The sequence below is a fragment of the Pseudorasbora parva genome, chromosome 1 (genome assembly GCF_024679245.1).
Source record: "Pseudorasbora parva isolate DD20220531a chromosome 1, ASM2467924v1, whole genome shotgun sequence".
Lineage (NCBI taxonomy): Eukaryota > Metazoa > Chordata > Actinopteri > Cypriniformes > Gobionidae > Pseudorasbora > Pseudorasbora parva.
The window spans coordinates 51,070,057-51,088,798 of NC_090172.1; the positions used below are offsets into that span (position 1 = coordinate 51,070,057).

At 37.2% G+C, this 18,742-nt stretch overlaps 1 protein-coding gene and 1 long non-coding RNA gene across 5 annotated transcripts in view; one reads left to right on the forward strand and one right to left on the reverse strand.

Moving 5' to 3' along the window:
* Nucleotides 1–11,954, reverse strand: part of LOC137076117 (transmembrane channel-like protein 3) — a 38,314-nt gene extending 26,360 nt beyond the window's left edge. For 2 of the 3 annotated variants that reach the window (XM_067445075.1, XM_067445059.1), the window contains exons 1-6: nucleotides 11,601–11,954; nucleotides 6,413–6,519; nucleotides 3,848–4,224; nucleotides 2,613–2,759; nucleotides 1,260–1,335; nucleotides 479–560 (exon numbers count right to left, since the gene is read on the reverse strand). In XM_067445075.1, the coding sequence (XP_067301176.1) occupies nucleotides 479–560; nucleotides 1,260–1,335; nucleotides 2,613–2,759; nucleotides 3,848–3,969 (427 nt within the window). In that variant the 5' untranslated portion in view covers nucleotides 3,970–4,224; nucleotides 6,413–6,519; nucleotides 11,601–11,954. The remainder of the gene's footprint in view (nucleotides 1–478; nucleotides 561–1,259; nucleotides 1,336–2,612; nucleotides 2,760–3,847; nucleotides 4,225–6,412; nucleotides 6,520–11,600) is intronic. The other variant, XM_067445067.1, reaches the window with a different exon arrangement.
* Nucleotides 11,955–13,534: 1,580 nt separating this feature from the next.
* The window catches only part of LOC137076208 (uncharacterized), a 164,233-nt gene continuing 159,025 nt past the window's right edge, over nucleotides 13,535–18,742 (forward strand). For both annotated transcript variants that reach the window (XR_010905254.1, XR_010905255.1), the window contains exons 1-2: nucleotides 13,535–13,781; nucleotides 14,021–14,196. This is a non-coding gene — a long non-coding RNA (uncharacterized lncRNA). The remainder of the gene's footprint in view (nucleotides 13,782–14,020; nucleotides 14,197–18,742) is intronic.

Sequence of the window (18,742 nt, forward strand, 5' to 3'; positions counted from 1 at the left end):
ATGAACTCACGCGATAGCGGTGCTCCTCCTCTTCCGGGTCATGTATCTGAGCAGCGGATCTGCGTCATATTCTCGCGCATGCGTCGAGCTCACGTCAATATCTTGGTGGATAAAGTCGTTATTTTGATTTTTGTGCGCACAATAACTATTTTCGTCACATTGCAAAATTATTGTACAGCCACTGCAGTGAGATGGACTTTTTATCGATGTTTTTAGTGCCTTTATGGGTCATGTGAGTGGGTCAGTGGGAATGTACTGAGTAATTAACAAAATCGTTTTCAATTTTTGGGTGAACTAACCCTTTAATTCAAACTACTTAATATAGATAGTTTCCACTTGGACGTACATTTTAGGTTACCAGACAAAGTTTTTTTTTTTTAAGTTAATTTGCAGAAGGCCAAATATATTTACCATATATCAGAACTAGTTTATCATGTAAGTCACGTGATCAAATAATACTGTTTGTTCGGATACTAACTTTCAATTTTTTTAATCCTCATCTCCCAGGGAATGAACAGAACAACAATGTTGTAGAGCACTCTTGAAATCTTTTTCAGCAACTGCAAACAAATGGTCACATGAGAACAAATAAAACAGTTAGATCAAATTATGACATTAGATGTTAGATTAGGACAGTTTGTTGCAAGAAGTATCCACAAATAAATAAAGATTCAATTCTGAAAGACCTGTTAGACCAGAGTTCTCACATATAAGGATAGTGAGATCATAATTTGCTAAATCAATGTCTACGAATATCTGATTTTCAATCTGCCATGAAAGCCATAATCAGAATTAATAATTTACCATCAAATCCACTTGCTAAAAAGTCAATTAATTTTAATGGTGCTTGGGCAGCCTTGGCGAATGCCATTGGACATTTTAATTAAACCAGGCTATAACAACAGGCCATAAATTTGAGTGCAGCGTCTGTGAGAAGATGAGAAGCGCCGCTGAAGCAGAGACATGCAGAAGCTTAACCGGAATCTCACATAAACACACAGCTGATGAAAAAAACTGGAAGGAAAAAGGAGCGAAGCTATAACATGAAAAAGACAAAAGCAGTTTAGTCAGACTGACAGAACGATAGATAGAACAACAGACAGATTGAAATACTTGCTTAAGCAAAAACAATCAATAATGATGTAAGCTACACGCACAACTTGTTCAGATACTGTAAAAACTGTTTACCGCCAATATAAAAAGTCAACAAAATAATAATAATACACAAATTCTGTAGATTAAAGGTTGCATAAACTTACATCTGCCCCGGCTGCCTGGTATCCTCTAGTCCTGGTTAGTCTGCCCTCATACTTCAGAACAATCTCTCGGGCTTGCCTGAAACACACACACGCACGCGCACGCACACACACACAATCTACACCATATCCTGCTATGACTGACAGCTGTTGTTGGTGATAGTGAAGGTATTAATAAAAGGCTTTCCAGTTCTGTGAACCTGAACACAACACTAGCACACATTTATTAATGTTTACATTTAATCTACGTTTCACCCATTAAATGTGACACTTCATTGGTTTCTTTATTAATAAAAATGAAAAGCAAAAAAAAGTCATAAATTCAATGGCAACATAATAGAAAAATCAAATAAATACAGATGGAAAATTGATTTTGGGGGGGGGGGGGGGGTATCATGGGCGTTCACCCAAAGATGATGAGGACACTCATAAAATGTAGCATGCATCTCTTCCATGCACCACGAGGCATAAACCTTTCGGTAACTTCAAAGATAAATGTGCTAATAAAAGCATTAGTTGGAAAATCATATTTTTTTTATTTATTTTTTTTACATTAAGGTGGACGCAAACGTTCAGAAAATGTTCAAAAATGTTTATGTTGGTAACTGACATTAAATACAATTGGAAATTTCCAAGTGGCCATTCCAAACATTATTTACACCAACATGAGAAACATTGTATTTAAACCGGACATTAAAAGTAGCTGTATTGCATTTTATAGTACTTTGGCAAAGCTTTGCCAGATGCATACAGTTTACCAGATGCTGTAACATTTGCGCATGACCCTCTATCAAAGAAGCTACAGTGATCGGTACCCAGAAAAATGAGAAACTGCCGGTCAGGCTAATGAAACAATTACTCAGCCAATTTAGTTTGTTCTCCAGGCATCATGTTGTAAATATGGCGGTTGCTTTCAAGCAATGAAAGTTAATTGTTATTTACCTTACGGGTTTAATGCACAGATGCTTTCCTCTGCCATTATCATCACTTTCAAACATTTTGGAATGCCGTTTCTAAGTACACTAATAGCTGTAATGGTGTCAAATTATAACCTTAAATAGAAATAATGCTCATTTATTTTCATTATTCCTACTTATCTATTGAATCTAACTCACGTTCATGACTTTCCCGTAGCCATGTCAACTGCTGTACGAATATCGGCCTCAGCTCAAAAATACCTTTACAGCACAATATACTGGCAGAGCTTTAAACATTCTACGCCCATTTTTTGGCCTTATAAATGCTGAACTTATAAATATTTTATCCTACACTATTTAAAATGTCCCACTAGAGAACAATACAACTTTATGAGCTGTAATAATTTGAATACAAGATGAGCAGCTTCTGATTACTTACTTAAGTACTTTTAGCTTGCGTCTTATTGGCCAAGGTTTGGTTCGGATGTTGGCGATGATTTCCTTCTGAAGCTGAATGTTCTGGAACATCTCCTCTGGATCATTACTGTCTGCTCTCTCTCCATCCTTATCCTCATCATCAGATGGTCTGAAACACAACCAAAGATCAATAATCACTTTAATTAATCTTACAGTAACGTAGTAACATTTGATTTTTATTTGTGCAGCACATAATAAAACGGTTTTATATGAAAAATGTGAATGTAGAAACAATACACACACATACATATGTATTACACATACCCATATATATATATACATATACATACATACATACATACACACATACATGTACATATATATACATATATATATATATATATATATATATATATATATATATATATATATATATATATATATATATATATATATATATATATATATATATATATATATATATATATATATATATATATATATATACATACATACATACATACATATGTATTACACACACACACACACACACACACACACACACACACACACACACACACACACACACACACACACACACACACACACACAATTATACATGCATGGTTATATTTCATGTTCTTAGTTTATTTGTAATATTTCATATTTAATGACATTATTACTAAAGTACATTGTTACACTTAATTAAGAAATAAATAATAGTTTTAATGAATAAAACGTTAATGATAAAATGTCACTTTAATTAAATTTGATATTGCAAAATATGTAAACACACACTTTGGAGAGTGAAGGTGAACTAGATTCATAAACTTCCAACTGCATAAATACACAGTATAACCTGTTACCATATATCTGATATATGGTAAATGTTATATGTAGCAGTTTCTAAAAATGATATGTCACCTTTTTTCTCTAGTTTGCTTAGTCATAAAACAAATGGGTCCCACATGAATCATACTGCATGTGAAGATATGTACACTGCATTTAGAAACCAACATGCAATGTGTGAATCATTTCAATTACTTGTATTATGGAAATCAGACTCAAAATTATAAAAAAACATGATGGCATACAAGAATTTACACATGGAAATATAAACATATGAATGTATGTAAACAGTTTTGAACCCACACTTTTAAAATATATATTAGGTTCTGTACACTGCAAAGCATAATTATTCCTAAAAAATATTTTTTTTGCGTGTGTGTGTAAGATTTGGTCAAAAAGCCAACTTACCCATTATCATCCTGATACGGGGAATAAATCCTTCTGGAATTCTTTCTTACGCTTTTGTGCCGCTTGGAGGATATCAGGGGTCTGGTTATTGTTGCTGGTTCTGCCATTTCACTCATTTCCATGTGTTAAAACTTTCTGCAGTCTTTAATGAGCATGTGTCCCATCTGTTGGAGTTCTTCTGTGCTGTCGTTGCTGATGGGACTCTGGGAGGGAGCAGGAACAAGGAGTGCTACCTGCCCAATTGGATCCTGCTGAAACGCTGCATATGCCCCTCCACCAGAGGAGTTAAGGCTCAGACAATCACTCCAATGACAGCTGTACTGGCTTCTTAAAGGGACAGCACGAGAACGGCAACCTGGCGATGAATGCATGTGCTTCTGTACAAAGTGATTCAAACTAGAGAAGAGATGTAATCATTGTTCGGAGACCTCTATACAAATATTAAAAATATTAAATTGATTTATAGTCTTGTTAACTCACTCCCATTTTGTGCCATCTTCTATGAAACACAAAAGCAGAAAGTCTGAGCTTCTGCTTGTCATACACTGACGAAGTGAACAGTCATTTATAAAGCTGAGCTCAAAATGAGACAAAAGCAAGAAGCCTTAAATTACCATACCAATAATTGAGCGCTATATTCTGATGTCATACAATAACATTCTGCATTTTGTAAGACTTAAATATTTTATTATTCACTCAAAACACGCAGGATAAAACCATCATTATAGTAGTTTATACAGCTTGTGCACTGAATTCTGATGACATACTGTAAAAATACCATTATGTATTTTGTAAGACTTTCATACGTTTAAGTCATTACCATCCTAAAGGGGAATGTTCTCAGAACTTAAGCTATAACGTTCTAGCAAGGTTCTCCCAAGGCTGTGAACAAATGCTCTTTTGTTAATGTTAATGAGTGTTTGTTCAGACATGCAGTCTTTATTATTGTTTTCAAAATATTACAGCACAAAAACATTATTTATACATCATTCATGGAACATTTTTACTAAAACGTTTTAGTTGGACATTGACCTTTTACTTAAAAAAAAAAAAATTACTAATTGTAAAAAAAAAAAAAAAAAAAAAAAAAAATGGATACACTTTACAATAAGATTTCATTAATTCAATGGATACACTGTGAACTAACATGAATCAATGGAAAGCTTAATTTTTATTAACGTTATCAAAGATTAATAAACACTAACAACTGCATTGCTCATTGTTATATCATGTTAGTTAATACATTGACTTGTAACGGTGGTAGCCTTTCAAATTTATTTTAATGTAATTTATAGTTTGGGCGCCAGACAGGCCTTTAATCCTGTCAATCAATACACTCTGGATAATTTACTAAAACCCACCAGTACATATGAAGGACTTGAAGGGAGGGAGCATCGAACCAGACTTATAGTAAAACAACGAATTCATTAACACATTATTTTAATAGATATTCAGTTAACCCAGAGATCAACAGCAAAACACAGAACATTCAGCACAAATGTAGACAGTCCACATTTCACTGAAACACACCTCTATGTAAAAAAAACAAACAGTAAATAACAAATGAGAATTTGTATTTGTAAAGTATTACCAATGTTCTTAGAAGACATTGTGTATTCACTAATAACCTTCCTCTCTGGCGTAGCTCTTAAATCTCATTTGTGGTCATGTTTTTTCAAGTTGCAACGTTGCAATCAGGGCAAGAGACAAATGATATGATGCAAAACCTTGCGTGATATGTCTAAATAGAGCCTTTTTATGTACAAGACAAATGCTCATATTCCTTTAAACAACCTATTTAAAAAAAAAAAAAAATCTAAGTCCCCCAGGAAACCTGCCCACACATACTAGATTTTAAATGTTTCTCTTGACAATAGTTAGTGTTCTGTGCTGTGATCGATCACTTTCATTTACTCTAAAGCTTTGTCTGAGCAGTAATAAACTGGCAGATAATATACCCAAAAAATGCACAATGAATTTTAAGTAGGCACACATGGGCGAATTTCCAGTTCTTCTTATAAAGTGGCCTTAGAGTGCACTGAAAGATCGTCACGTACAAGGAAAATAAACGTCCCCAATTGTGAAAGAAAAAAGGCCATAACTCAATATGATAATGTGCCATATGTAACTCTAGCTCACCGCTTTCACTTTTCACGCAGGTAGAAGTCTAATTTAGACTCTTAGATAGGGCACAGCAGGAAAAGGGCCCATTGCAGGAAAAAACACTCACCCCATGAAGAACACCAAAGTGTTCTACAGTGCTGAAGTGCTATTTTTAGAATTTTTTAGTTGCCCACACAAGGAATTTGTTTTTTTGTGACAGGAGCACTTTCCAGTGCACAGAGACATTTAAAGTGTTTTTAAATATAAAAATAAAAATGTGAATAAGATATTAAGCAGGAACTGACATTTATTTTATACAATAGTAACACTTTTTTCACACAGGAAAATGTAGGGAGCATGTTCTTTAAACTTCAAAACATAGAAAAATATATAAAAAGTAGAGGAAAAATAAATTGAGAAAAAGTGAGAAAAAAAGAGATTAATTAATAATTGTCTGCTTACCCCTATGGCATCCAAGATGTAGGCGTTTTTGATTCTTCAGTAGAACACAAATGAAGATTTTGAACTCCAACCGTTGCTCGTATAATGCATGTCAATGGGGTGTTTTTCTATGAGAGCAAAAAACACATAGGCATACAAATCCATATTAAACCCTGAGGCTTGTGGCGACACATTGATGTCTTAAGAAACGAAACGATCGGTTTCTGCGAGAAACCCAACATGTTACTTTTTTACCTCATAAAATATTTAATGCATGCTGGGAACTCAAAAACACTTAACATTTCAACATCAATGGGTTATAATTTACTCACCATCATATCGTTCCAAACCAGTAAGACCTTCGTTCATCATCGGAACATAACTTCCGATATTTTTTTTAGCTCTCTGACCCTCAATAGAGTGCAACATTGTTACCACTTTCAAGGCCCAGAAAGGTAGTAAAGACATCTGTAAAATATTCCATGTCAGAAAGCTCTCAGGTTTCATCAAAAATATCTTAATTTCTTTTCAAAAGATGAACGAAGGTCTTATGGGTTTATAACAACATGAGAGTGAGTAATTAATGACAGAATTTTCATTTTTGGGTGAACAAATGCCACGGTTTACTTGCCATTTTTATTATTCTGATTATTCAATAAGAATTGTGGTTATTTTTACTGTCATTATTTATATACCTCAGTGTATGGATTTAATCAGATTATGTTTTAATCTTAAATACAAAACATATTTCTATGGACATGCTGGATTTTTTTCCAGTGACACCAAAATGTTTTAATGTGTCTGACCATCAATATAATAAATTATATAAATTAGACAACATATAATATCATATTATAATTGCATTATGAGGGTGCATGTGAGGAAAAGAGTTTTTGAGAAATCTTGCTGCACTGCACTCTTTTAGAGCTCTACAATGGATGTGATTTTATTACAGCACACTAAAAGTAATGTGATAAAAATGTGGTGCATGAGCACTATGCAGTCCTATTGTTCAAGTGGAAATGAATGAAATTGAATCCAGAGTGCAGTTTTAATAGGCCTTTGTTAATGTTCTCCAAATTGGTTCAATTTTCCTATTCTTTAGACAGTGTTTCCGAAACCACATTCCTGGAGGTTCCCCAACACTGCACACTGTTTCCCTAATTAATCCCTAATAATATCATCTTATTAGCAGAAACCCAAGACCTGAAATGGGCATGTCAAATAAAGGAGACATGTAAAATATGCAGTGTTGGGGGGCCTTTAGCAATGTGGTAGGGAGTATTTATACGTACATTTACTGTATACAGCATAATGCAAAAAGCTGTTGAATTTACAAGTCATCCAAAATACTTTAAAAGCATTTATGTCATCATTTATCAGAATCATATGTATTGGAACCACTATGTTGTTGTTTTTTTCTCAGCCGACTGTCTATCTTGAGCCCTGAAACAAAAGACAAATTACAGTCCCAGAGGTCAGGTTTCAACATGACATTTAACCCAATAAAACAAATCAATGAGGCTTATTGATCATTTGAGCTGTGCTGAAACAGTAACGTAAACTGACCCCTTCCCAAACATAGCATCAGTTATCATTCCAATCTTATTAGGATATAAGTTATCATGCCATGCCAAGAAGAGTAAAATCAAGCTGAATGACAAACATACTAAGAACAATCATCTACTATATTCAGTTAGGAAACAATTATTACTTTCTTATATTGGTTGTTCTTTTTGTTGAGTTTGTAATTATTTGATTAGACTTTCCCAAACCTGCCCAAAAATAAATAAAAATTAAGTTAATTATGGTATACATTGATAGAAGAAAAATGCGATATACTGTATGCAATACCTTGTTAAATAATTCGATATTCAATATGTGATACGATATTGCAGCCTAGAAATCTAGACACACCCTAGGCGGCAGCAAATCTAATCTGCCCGCGAGTGTCGTCTAGCAACTCTCAATATACCCTTCTAAACTGTAAACGCTAAACTCTTGCCGGGCCAATCACATCGTGTATAGAGTCGGTGGGCTGGGCCATAATAGCGTGTTACTATAGTAGTAGTAAACTGGCGAACGGCGTCTTTCAAATCGGCTTTGACTGCAACTCTGGAAGACTTGGAGTTAAGCTTTTCTCTGAGAAAAGAACAAAGAACGACACTGAAGTCATTCTTAAAAAGGCAAGATGTGTTCGGAGCTTTGCTGACCAGATACGGCGAATGTTTAATCTGTCAACGAGCTCCGTTTCACCTAGCGCTATCCTATCGCGTGCAGAGGGAGTTTGAAAGACAACCGTTTATCCCGCCCCTCGGATTGAGCCCTGTCAATGGTGAGTTTACAGACCAAACATCTTGATGTGGGTCTGGCTTGTCAGGCTAACGATATTGCTATAAGTGTGTAAAATCTATTTCAATTACCGTATTTTCCGGACTATAAGTCGCTCCGGAGTATAAGTCGCATCAGTCAAAAAATGCGTCATGACGCGGAAAAAAACATATATAAGTCGCACTGGACTATAAGTCGCATTAGGGCAGAGCTGGAGCCGCGCGCATGTGAGCACGCGAGCACCCGCGCGCGCATGCGAGCACCTGCTCGCGTGCACTCGCTCGTGCCCGCTTCACTGCATAACCCGAGCAGAAGAAAGAAAGTTTGAAGTGAGTGAGAAACTTGTAAGGGACTGGCGAAAAGCAGAGGTTACTTTAATTGTGATGAAGAAGAAAAAGAAATCTACTTGCGGACTGTAAGCAAGATGGCCAGAGCTGAAGGAACGAGTCCACAGAGGCTTGAACTCTCTGCCGGGAGAGGCTCTGCCGCGCGAGACGAACGCTGTGAGAATCGTCCTCCGCTGCATGTTTTACTACATGCTGTTTGTATTTTGCAGAATACGATTTTCTTTATGGGGGCATTTTGTTTGTGTTCAGTCTTTCTAAGTTGTTGTCTATAAGTAAATATTAGGCTACAGGAGCAGCATAGAGCGCATTCACGCGGCTATATGTTTATTCTTGTCAGTCAGTATGAATTAAATTTGATATATAAGTCGCACCTGACTATAAGTCGCAGGACCAGCCAAACTATGAAAAAAAGTGCGACTTATAGTCCGGAAAATACGGTACATATTTAAAAAAAATCTTTAAAAACTGAGAATGATACCATTTAAGTTTCACATTTTTCCTTGGAAAAGAAAGCATCGCTACAACATCTGAAAGTGACTAGCAGTGTTTTAGCAAAAATGTATGTCACAAATATGACTATATAATTTTAACAACAATGTGCTCAAACAAAAAAAGTAATGCACATATTTAAAAACCAAAAACTCTTTGCTTGACTTGGTAATATAGTTATATCAACCAAAACTTAAAGGAAGTGTATGTAAGATTGTGGCCAAAACTGGTACTGCAATCATTATCCCATCACCTCCTCCCCCTGGCTCACGGTTGCCAGATATGCTGCAAGATCCAGCAGGACCATTTGTAGCTGCAGCTGTGGTAACTAGAGCAGAGCTGGCAACCCGGATGCCGAAAGACTTCTGACTTCATGATTGGTCGATAGGTGGAGGGAGGAGCTTCAGGCCAAAACACAACATGTCAACAACATCAGTTGAGGGCTGCAACAACAACTTAATGACAATATCCTGGCCGGACTACTGTTGTCAGTGATATAAGGATTTGACAAATCAGGGCCATTTTATGATTAATTGAAATACATTTCTTACATACAGTTCCTTTAACATCAAGAACATTCAGATAAACAAAGACTCCTTAACTAGGGGTGGACGATTATTTTTTAATCTTTGTTATTAAAAACTAGAACTAAAAACAGTAGTCTTCACATTAATTAAATATACACACTACATAACAAAGCTACAAAGGTTATTCAGCCAAGAGCCCCGAATGATTTTCTCTTGTTGTTTTACTGACAGGGGCAGTTTTACTGTATTAGCAGTCTGTCACTTTAAGACCTAACGCACAGATTCTATTGACATGCATTCGGTTTCTTTCTCCAACTGATTTTGTTCACTTAAAGCATAACTGACAGGACCAGTGCCAGTCACATAACAGTCATGTGCCCAGTCTATTCTCTGCTATATGCGTCAACCTTAAACATATATTTTTTACAATGTTAAAGCAGCCTATTAAAATCTTTCAGATATTGTGTGCCGTTGCGATATGCACATTGCGTTATGTACATTTGCTATATTTCGATATATTGCACAGCCCTAAAAGGAAGGACCAAACAAATATCGACACCTGCTATTCATTCTTCATTTCACTTATAGTCCCATAGAGATTGGTCTTTATCAGAGGACACTCCTAAAAAGAGAAAAGTCAAATAAAATGTATTATCCCATAGAGGACATTTGGATTGCAGGCAAAGAGTGTAGTTTAGCCACTGATATAACTTTAAAAGACAATCAAGCCTGGCCAAAGTGAATCGTTCAAGTTGTGATATAACCAAAGTCAATTTAAAAAGTAATTGGATGCCTCTCTGTAAATCCTACAAAGTTTGATCTAGTTTGCAGTAATGCATTCACATTGTCAAAGACCTTGCGGTGCAAAGAGAAGGGCACTGGGGTATATATTTTATCCCTGCTACAGATGATTTCAGCAATCCAATAAGACCATTACAAATCAGATTGAATGGCTGTAATAAACTTGGGTACAACATGTACACCAATTAGGTATAACATTATGACCACTAACAGGTGAAGTGAATAACACTGATTATCTCTTCCTCACGGCGGGATATATTAGGTTCAAAGCTCATGTGTTTGAAGCAGGAGAAATGGGCAAGCTTAAGGAGTTGAGCGAGTTTGAAAAATACCAAATATTGTGAAGGCTAGACAACTGTCAGAGTATCTCCAAAACTGCAGCTGCTCATTGAAGGCTCATTGATGCACATGGGAGCGAAGGCCAAACATTTAAACAGACGAGCTACTGTAGCTCAAATTGCTCAAGAAGTTAAAACTGGTTTTGATAGAAAAGTGTCAGAATACACAGTGCATCACATTTTGTTGTGTATGGGGCGACATAGCTGCAGACCAGTCAGGGTGCCCATGCTGATCCCTATCCACCGCCAAAAGCTCCAACAGTGGCACGTGAGCATCAGAACTGAACCAAGGAGCAATGGAAGAAGGTGGCCTGGTCTGATGAATCACCTTTTCTTTTATATCATGTGGATGGCCTGGTATGTGTGTGTCGCTTACCTCGGTAACACATGGCACCAGGATGCACTATGGAAAGAAAGCAAGCCGGCAGAGGCAGTGTGATGCTTTAGGCAATGTTCTGCTGGGAAACCTTGGGTCCTGCAATCCATGTGGATGTTACTTGGACACGTAGCACCTAAGCATTGTTGCAGACCCTTTCATGGAAACAGTATTGCCTGGTGGCTGTGGCCTCTTTCAGCAGGATAATGTGCCCTGCCACAAAACAAAAATGGTTCAGGAATGGTTTGAGGAGCACAACAATGAGTTTGAGGTGTTGACTTACTTGGCCTCCAAATTTCCCAGATCTCAATACAATCAAGCATCTGTGGGACATGCTGAACAAACAAGTCCAATCCATGGAGGCCCAACCTCACAACTTACAGGACTTAAAAGATCTGCTGCAAACATCTTGGAGCTAGATACTATAGCATACCTTCAGGGGTCTAGTGGAGTTCATGCCTCGATGGGTCAGGGCACAATAAATTGAAAAAAATTATTAGACATTTCTTTTAAAATGAACAAAAACCTTCACATGATGGTGTAAAATTCTGATGGCATTGACAAAGGTTGAGCTGAGGCGAAAAATACAGTATGTAAATACAATCATGAAACAGCATTAGATGAATTCCCCACATACAAAAAACGTATTAAAATCACATTATACAGACTTTTTGAGGGCACCTGTTATCACACAGACATAAAAACTGACGGAGTTGACGTCTGACGGAGTTGACGTCTGACGGAGTTGAATCCCCCCCCCCCCCACCTTAACCATGCGTTGTACAGTGGAGCAATTTAATTTTGTTTCCTTAGTTGTAGCTGCCTTAATAAACTTATCAAAATAAAAAGATTTATCCCTCAACTAATCAGCAAAACTATTACACTGCGATGACAGAGTTGATATGTTAAGGCTGTGACTCCAGAGACTTTAATAGTTTGTTTAAAATATAAAAATAAAAATATATAACTTCCAGGACTTTGTGTTCTCCTGTGACATCCACAATGAGCAGGAACTAATAAGTGTTCTTCAGAGTTAAAGCTGCCCATGACACTGCCTGATTTATTCAGAATGATAAAAAAATCTTGACAGAATTGACGCAAAGTGGGGAGAAAACTTTTATAGCTATTTTTGCTACTTTATTTTGATAGAAAATATAATGCAATATTTACTTGTTGTATTGTTTGATATCTTAAAGATCTTAGCTTTTTAATGTAATCTGTGTTACAAATGTGTGACCTTATGCTTAGGACAGGTTAGATTACATAATTTCCAAGTATAGAGTGTGCTTTTAAAATAATACTAAATAAATTAAAAGCATAAGCAATAAATCTATAAGTATACAAATTTCCCTTAGATGTAACTTTTTAAGTATTTTTATTGTGTCGATATTCTTACTTTTTAACATAAATAGGGCTTTTGTGCTTGGGACATGTTTTGTCCCTTATCTCAAGAATCAGTGATAAATATATAGATCTGTGTGCAGTCATCTGAAGTCACTGCACGGGACTCTATAACTTCCAGCTTCATTTTAATTCCTGTCAAAAAATACCAATGATGACCAAGGTTTACAGTGACTATTTTACCACTGCAAGGATGTTTAGATAATACACAAATCCGATAAAAACACTATTACATTAATACATTGTTATATATTAAAAAACAAAAAACAAAACAAACAAACAAAAAAATATATATTATCTGTAGAAGCCAGACTAAGAGAATATCCCAGGTTTAACGTTACACTCAAGTAAGAAGAGCTATAAAACAGCTAAAAAGTACAGTACAATTAGATATAGGTATTTGAACTTGCCTAAAAAAAATGAATGCAGTACTAAAACAACCAATCAAAGACAAAGAATGTCACTGCAGGTGTCAAACGACCAATCAAATGAAAGACCCCTCCGTGACCTATGAAGGAAATAAATCGGTCGACGACTGGACGGTGTACATTTTTGATAATTTAATTTCCTATTTGGAACACGTCGGACCCTCCCAGATCCCATCATTCAGATCAGCATTAAACAGTAAAAGCCGATATTCATGACACGTTCCAATTACATAACTAAGTTAACGTTATATATTTTTAATTTGAACGATGTTTAACGTTACAACTCTGTGATCGACAACAACTAAGATACCGGCTGAAGAGTAACGTCCCACTGTTCCTTTGCTTATTTTTGGTGAGTTTTATTATATTTCATATTTAAAATATGTGTATTTCGTGTAATATGTTGAAATAGTGCCGTTTGAAGAAAAACAAAATGGATAGTGAGGCCTTACGACTAAGGTTTTTTTTTTTGTTTACGACTAACGTTACATCGAAGTTTGACAGGGGGCAATTTGGTGGAATTGAGTATATAACAGTTAGTTATTTTGAAACCAAAACAAAACACAATAATGAAATGTATTCAATGTGTAGTTTAGGACTGCCATACACAAGTCGAGGGTTCGTTCACTTGCCTGTAATCACCGTTCGTGACCATGATCGCTGGCGTTCAAGATGGCGATGCTCCTTGCACGAGGACTGAGGAGCCACAGAACACCGGAACGGAGTACGTTACTGCAGGATTCCCGTAAAGTTTGGGGTTTGAACTGGTAAGAACTAACGTATTTCCTTTTTTGGCGCTTCTTGAAGATTTGAGGCTGAGTCAGATGATTAGCTGGAACTGGTTTAAAAAAAGAAGCTCAAATTGGAGAAAGAACTATTGAAAATAAGGATATAATTCATGTGTAATTTTTTGAGGGAAAAAAAGCAACTTGATTTTTTTGTGTGATTTGAATTCAGCTTTGGTCTACACAGTGTATTTACGTAAAGAACAAGAATAATTACATAGTGCTTTTCTGGGCACTCAAAGCTCTTTACATATAGACGCTGGGGATCTCTAGCCTGACATGGTCATACCCATAGATATCCATAATAAAGGATATTATATCCTTATTATGGATATCTATGGTCATACCAAGCCTGCAGTCTCCCTCTCATTTACTGAAGCTTTCGCGCCTCGATCGCCCCCCGGTGACCGGTCCCAGTATAGCCGCCCCTCTGTGTTTTCTAATGGACGCGAGGCAAACTAAATAATAAAATTACACTTCAAAAAATGTTCCCCAAAGTTAGTGTATGTCACTAAAGGCAGTTATCATCACGATGATTTCATTTCAGGTGTTCGTTTTAAAAATAAGTTTACTTTGAGTTAGTTATTTGATGCTATAAAAACGGGGGGTGTGACGTCATGATTGACAGCTGAGACTGACGGCTTCTCTGAGTGAAGTTGTCACTGAGGCACTAACAGACTTTTTTCGAAATTTTTGGGAGCAGATTAGATCTTTAGCTTTAATTTCTACATTTCCATAACTGTTTATTTCACACCAACACAATTAATTGTTCTGCATCTGCGAGAGTGTGGGCGGGCTTTTGAAATTGCGGCTGTACTTCCTGCTCTACTTCCTGCGCTCTACTGCGCAACTCCGGTCCCGAAATCGCTACTGCGCAGACTCGGTCCCAAGATGTCCGCGCCGTGCAAGGGCGCCTGAAAGCTTCAAATCTGACAAGCGGAAACGGATGATGTGGAGTCGTCCATATTTTTTTACGGTCTATGGGTCATACTCAATTCTAGTCAGAATATGAGTTTGAAACCGCCCCATTGGGCTGTGATTATGGGGCGTGTTTCAAGTAGTGATGGGGAGTCGACTCCAAAAGAGTTGTTTACTCGACTCTGAATAGCCCCAGAGTCGGGGTCGACTCCAGTACAGGAATCGACTCTCGGTGTCGACTCTGTTGCTGTGTCCAAAATCGATCTATTTTACTGAATCTCTCATTAAAGTGCATGGAAGTTGAGTGCACTATAAGCAAGGAGTAAGTGAAATGAAGCGATCCGCGAGCTAATACGTAATACACCGCGTCAAAGAGCTGTCTCAGAAACTTTGTCACACATTTATTTGAGTGCAAATAAAAAACAATCACAGCGACTTTAGTTTGAAATTATAGGCTTCCTCCATGCTAGCTTTAGTTTAATTGATATTAGGTTATATATTATTGCAATAAATATAGATTTGGTTTCCCATGGTAACCATGTGTTTATTAAACTAACCATAAATCATAAAAATATCAAGAAGAAACGCATCAATAGTGTGCATTATTTTATGTATAGTATCTTAAACACGTTTTAAACCAATGATCATGTGCGTTTAGCGCCATCACTCGACAACATCTTTTTTCCTGACTTTTCCTAGGTTATTTAGGTCTAAAGCCCTATTCGGACTGGATTAGTTTAACATGGGGACGTGGGGGTAAAGTAATTATTACCAGAGGTTCTCTGTGATTTTAGTCCCGTCCGAATGTGCCATCTCGGTAATCATTACGGAGAATGTCAGTAAAGATTACCGAGACTTTTACCTTCTGTAAAAAGGTCCGGAAAAATTACCTCAGGTAATACTAATCCCGTTCGAATAGACCTGCTGTAAAAATGTATGGTAAAATTCCGTCATTTCCTGTTTAAAAGTTAAAAAAGAGCACTTTTTGCGACCATGGAGGCGCTTGAAGCATTCGGTTGCGTTGTAGGTGGTGGGACAAATCTGTGGAAAATGTCCAGTATTTTCCGCATATCATTTAAAGCAAAAAGAAGATCAAAAGCACTTATTAGAGGCACAACACATTTTAGCTCTAGGAAAGTGTTACCAACATAATCCAATCATAATCGTTAGACTGGACCTAACTGTTTATTAAAACACATATATATTGGAGACGGAGTTCAGACTGGCGCTCAGGTTGTGTGTTTGCTCACGTTATAACGGTAACGTCATACGCACATGACGTCAAGGAGGTGCGTAAAGCGAGTTACTCCTCCCACTTCTGCTAGTTTTACTGAGATGTCTTATCCCGTGCGAATTGGCCATTAATATTACAGACGTCCTGAGGTAAAATTACTTTACCCCCATGTCCCCATGTTAAACTAATCCAGTCCGAATAGGGCTTAATAGATACAGAAATGTTGATAGCCACGAAAGTCATCACTGATTTGGATGGCCACGCTAAAAGTGTGAGGTTTTATTAAGAGGTTTTTTTGGACATTGTGTTGGGAGGAAATAATTTAAGTGTGTAACAACAGCAATTTTGTCTGATTTCTAACCCTGTATTGATGTAAAGTAAACGGAGTCGAGGAGTCGATTCCATAGACTCCCACAGTGGGAGTCGGGAATCTGAGTCGACTCCAAAAAACCTGGAATCGAACACCCCTAGTTTCAAGTTCAACCGAACCAGGAAAGACCTCAATTGGATAGACCTACAACCAATCAGAGCAACGAAGCGGTGTCAACAGAGCTCAACTGCACTGTGTTGCCAAGTCCTCGTTTCCCCCCGCGGGTTGTTTTCTATGTCCGCGGGTTATGTAGACCCATGAGTGTGAATTTTAGCAGACAACCTTGCCAAAATAACACACATTTTACCGCCCTCAAACACCATTTTTTTTCCGCAGAACCCCCCGAGAAGCTATTGTATTGGGCTAGTAGTTAGCGGGTTTTGTTGTATAAACTTGGCAACCCTGTCTGCACGCACGCTGGAATAAACGATCTTTGCCGGTGTTGTAAAAAAAAAAAAAAGAATGTAATGATACACAGAGCACTTACCCAACATGATCATCATTTTTGAGAGAAATTGTGAAGGTGAATGCATATCGAAACAAGCTCTCCGTTTAAGATTTGAACAAATAAGGCTTGTTTAAGATGCGCCTTGCCTCGCCTTTAAGGCAAGACTAGGTGGCTGCAGTGAGGGGAGGAGTGAAAAAAGTGCATTCAAGCCGGACAGTTCACTCTTCTCATTGTGGATCAGACACCTGCGAGATCAGTTGTGGATATCGCGGGATTCACACTCGTGCGCTCTGTTGCTGATAAACTGGATGTAATTTAAGTTCCTTTGCTTTTATATGAAAATAAATATTATGAACAAGACACCCAAAGTTTTTGTTATTTATTTCCATTCGAAAGGCCTGTTTATCAAGCATTTTAACTTTAATTACACACATGTATTTATATATTTTTATTAATATGACAACAATCACATAACCCACAGAAAGATCGCACTGTCCGAGAGTTTGAGAACATTCACACATTATTTATACACATAAAAACATTATATCAGAGTTTTAAAATCAAATATTTAGAAAAAACAACCTTACATCACGGTTGTTTAAACCAATGAGCATTAAGCTGTGTCGTCAGTAAGTCGTTTCCCATCATGCTTTTGCTCAGCGCAGTCGGTGGAGAGCAACTGCATTCGACTGCAGAATCTGACACATCCGCCTTTCGCTTGTGAGAGATTTTTGACATACGTCAGCATGACATCAGAGCAACAGACATCAGTGGCGGACCACCCTTGGACACATTTATAAACCGCCATGCATCTCACGCTGATCACTGGTGATCGGTTCTGTGCAGATTTTGCTCATCTCAAACAAGCCTATATAATCCAAGCGCCTTTGATGACGTGCATGATTACGTTACTGTTGATCATCTGTCCGTCATCGTCTGAAGCCGCCCTGATGATTTCATTGGTCCGAACAGTTTCTGTTTGGAGATGATTACTCCTCTATGGAGCAAGGCCAGACCTAACTGCCCGACCTAAAAAAATAGTGGGCGGGGCTAAGTTCGGCTGGCATCCAGGCTAGGGAATCTCCTCAACCACCACTAATGTGCAGCATCCACTTGGATGATGCAATGACAGCCATATTGTGCCAGAACGCCCACCACCACCTTATTGGTGGAGAGGAGACAAGTGACAAATCTAATCAGTATATGAGTATGATTAGGAGGCCTAAATATTTAACTATTTGTTTAGATGTTTTCGATCCTCTGAGTTTACATTTCTGTCAAAGAGAAACATCCAAGTGCTGATAGATGAGATGACATCTGCCATAGATGCTGCTAATATCTCTTGTCAACGCTTCAAAGAATACACGAGTGAAAACAACATTTTCAATTAAATTGCACTGTGTAGCAGTGAGTTTGTCATAATCTGCTGTGTAATTGATTGATGTATGCTTTATTCCAGCTGAGAGTTACCGTAAGTGTAGTGTAAGTGCTATTTCAGCTTGTCTTTACGTGCCTGAAATGCTCACCGTTGCATCTGACAATAACCATATCATCACAG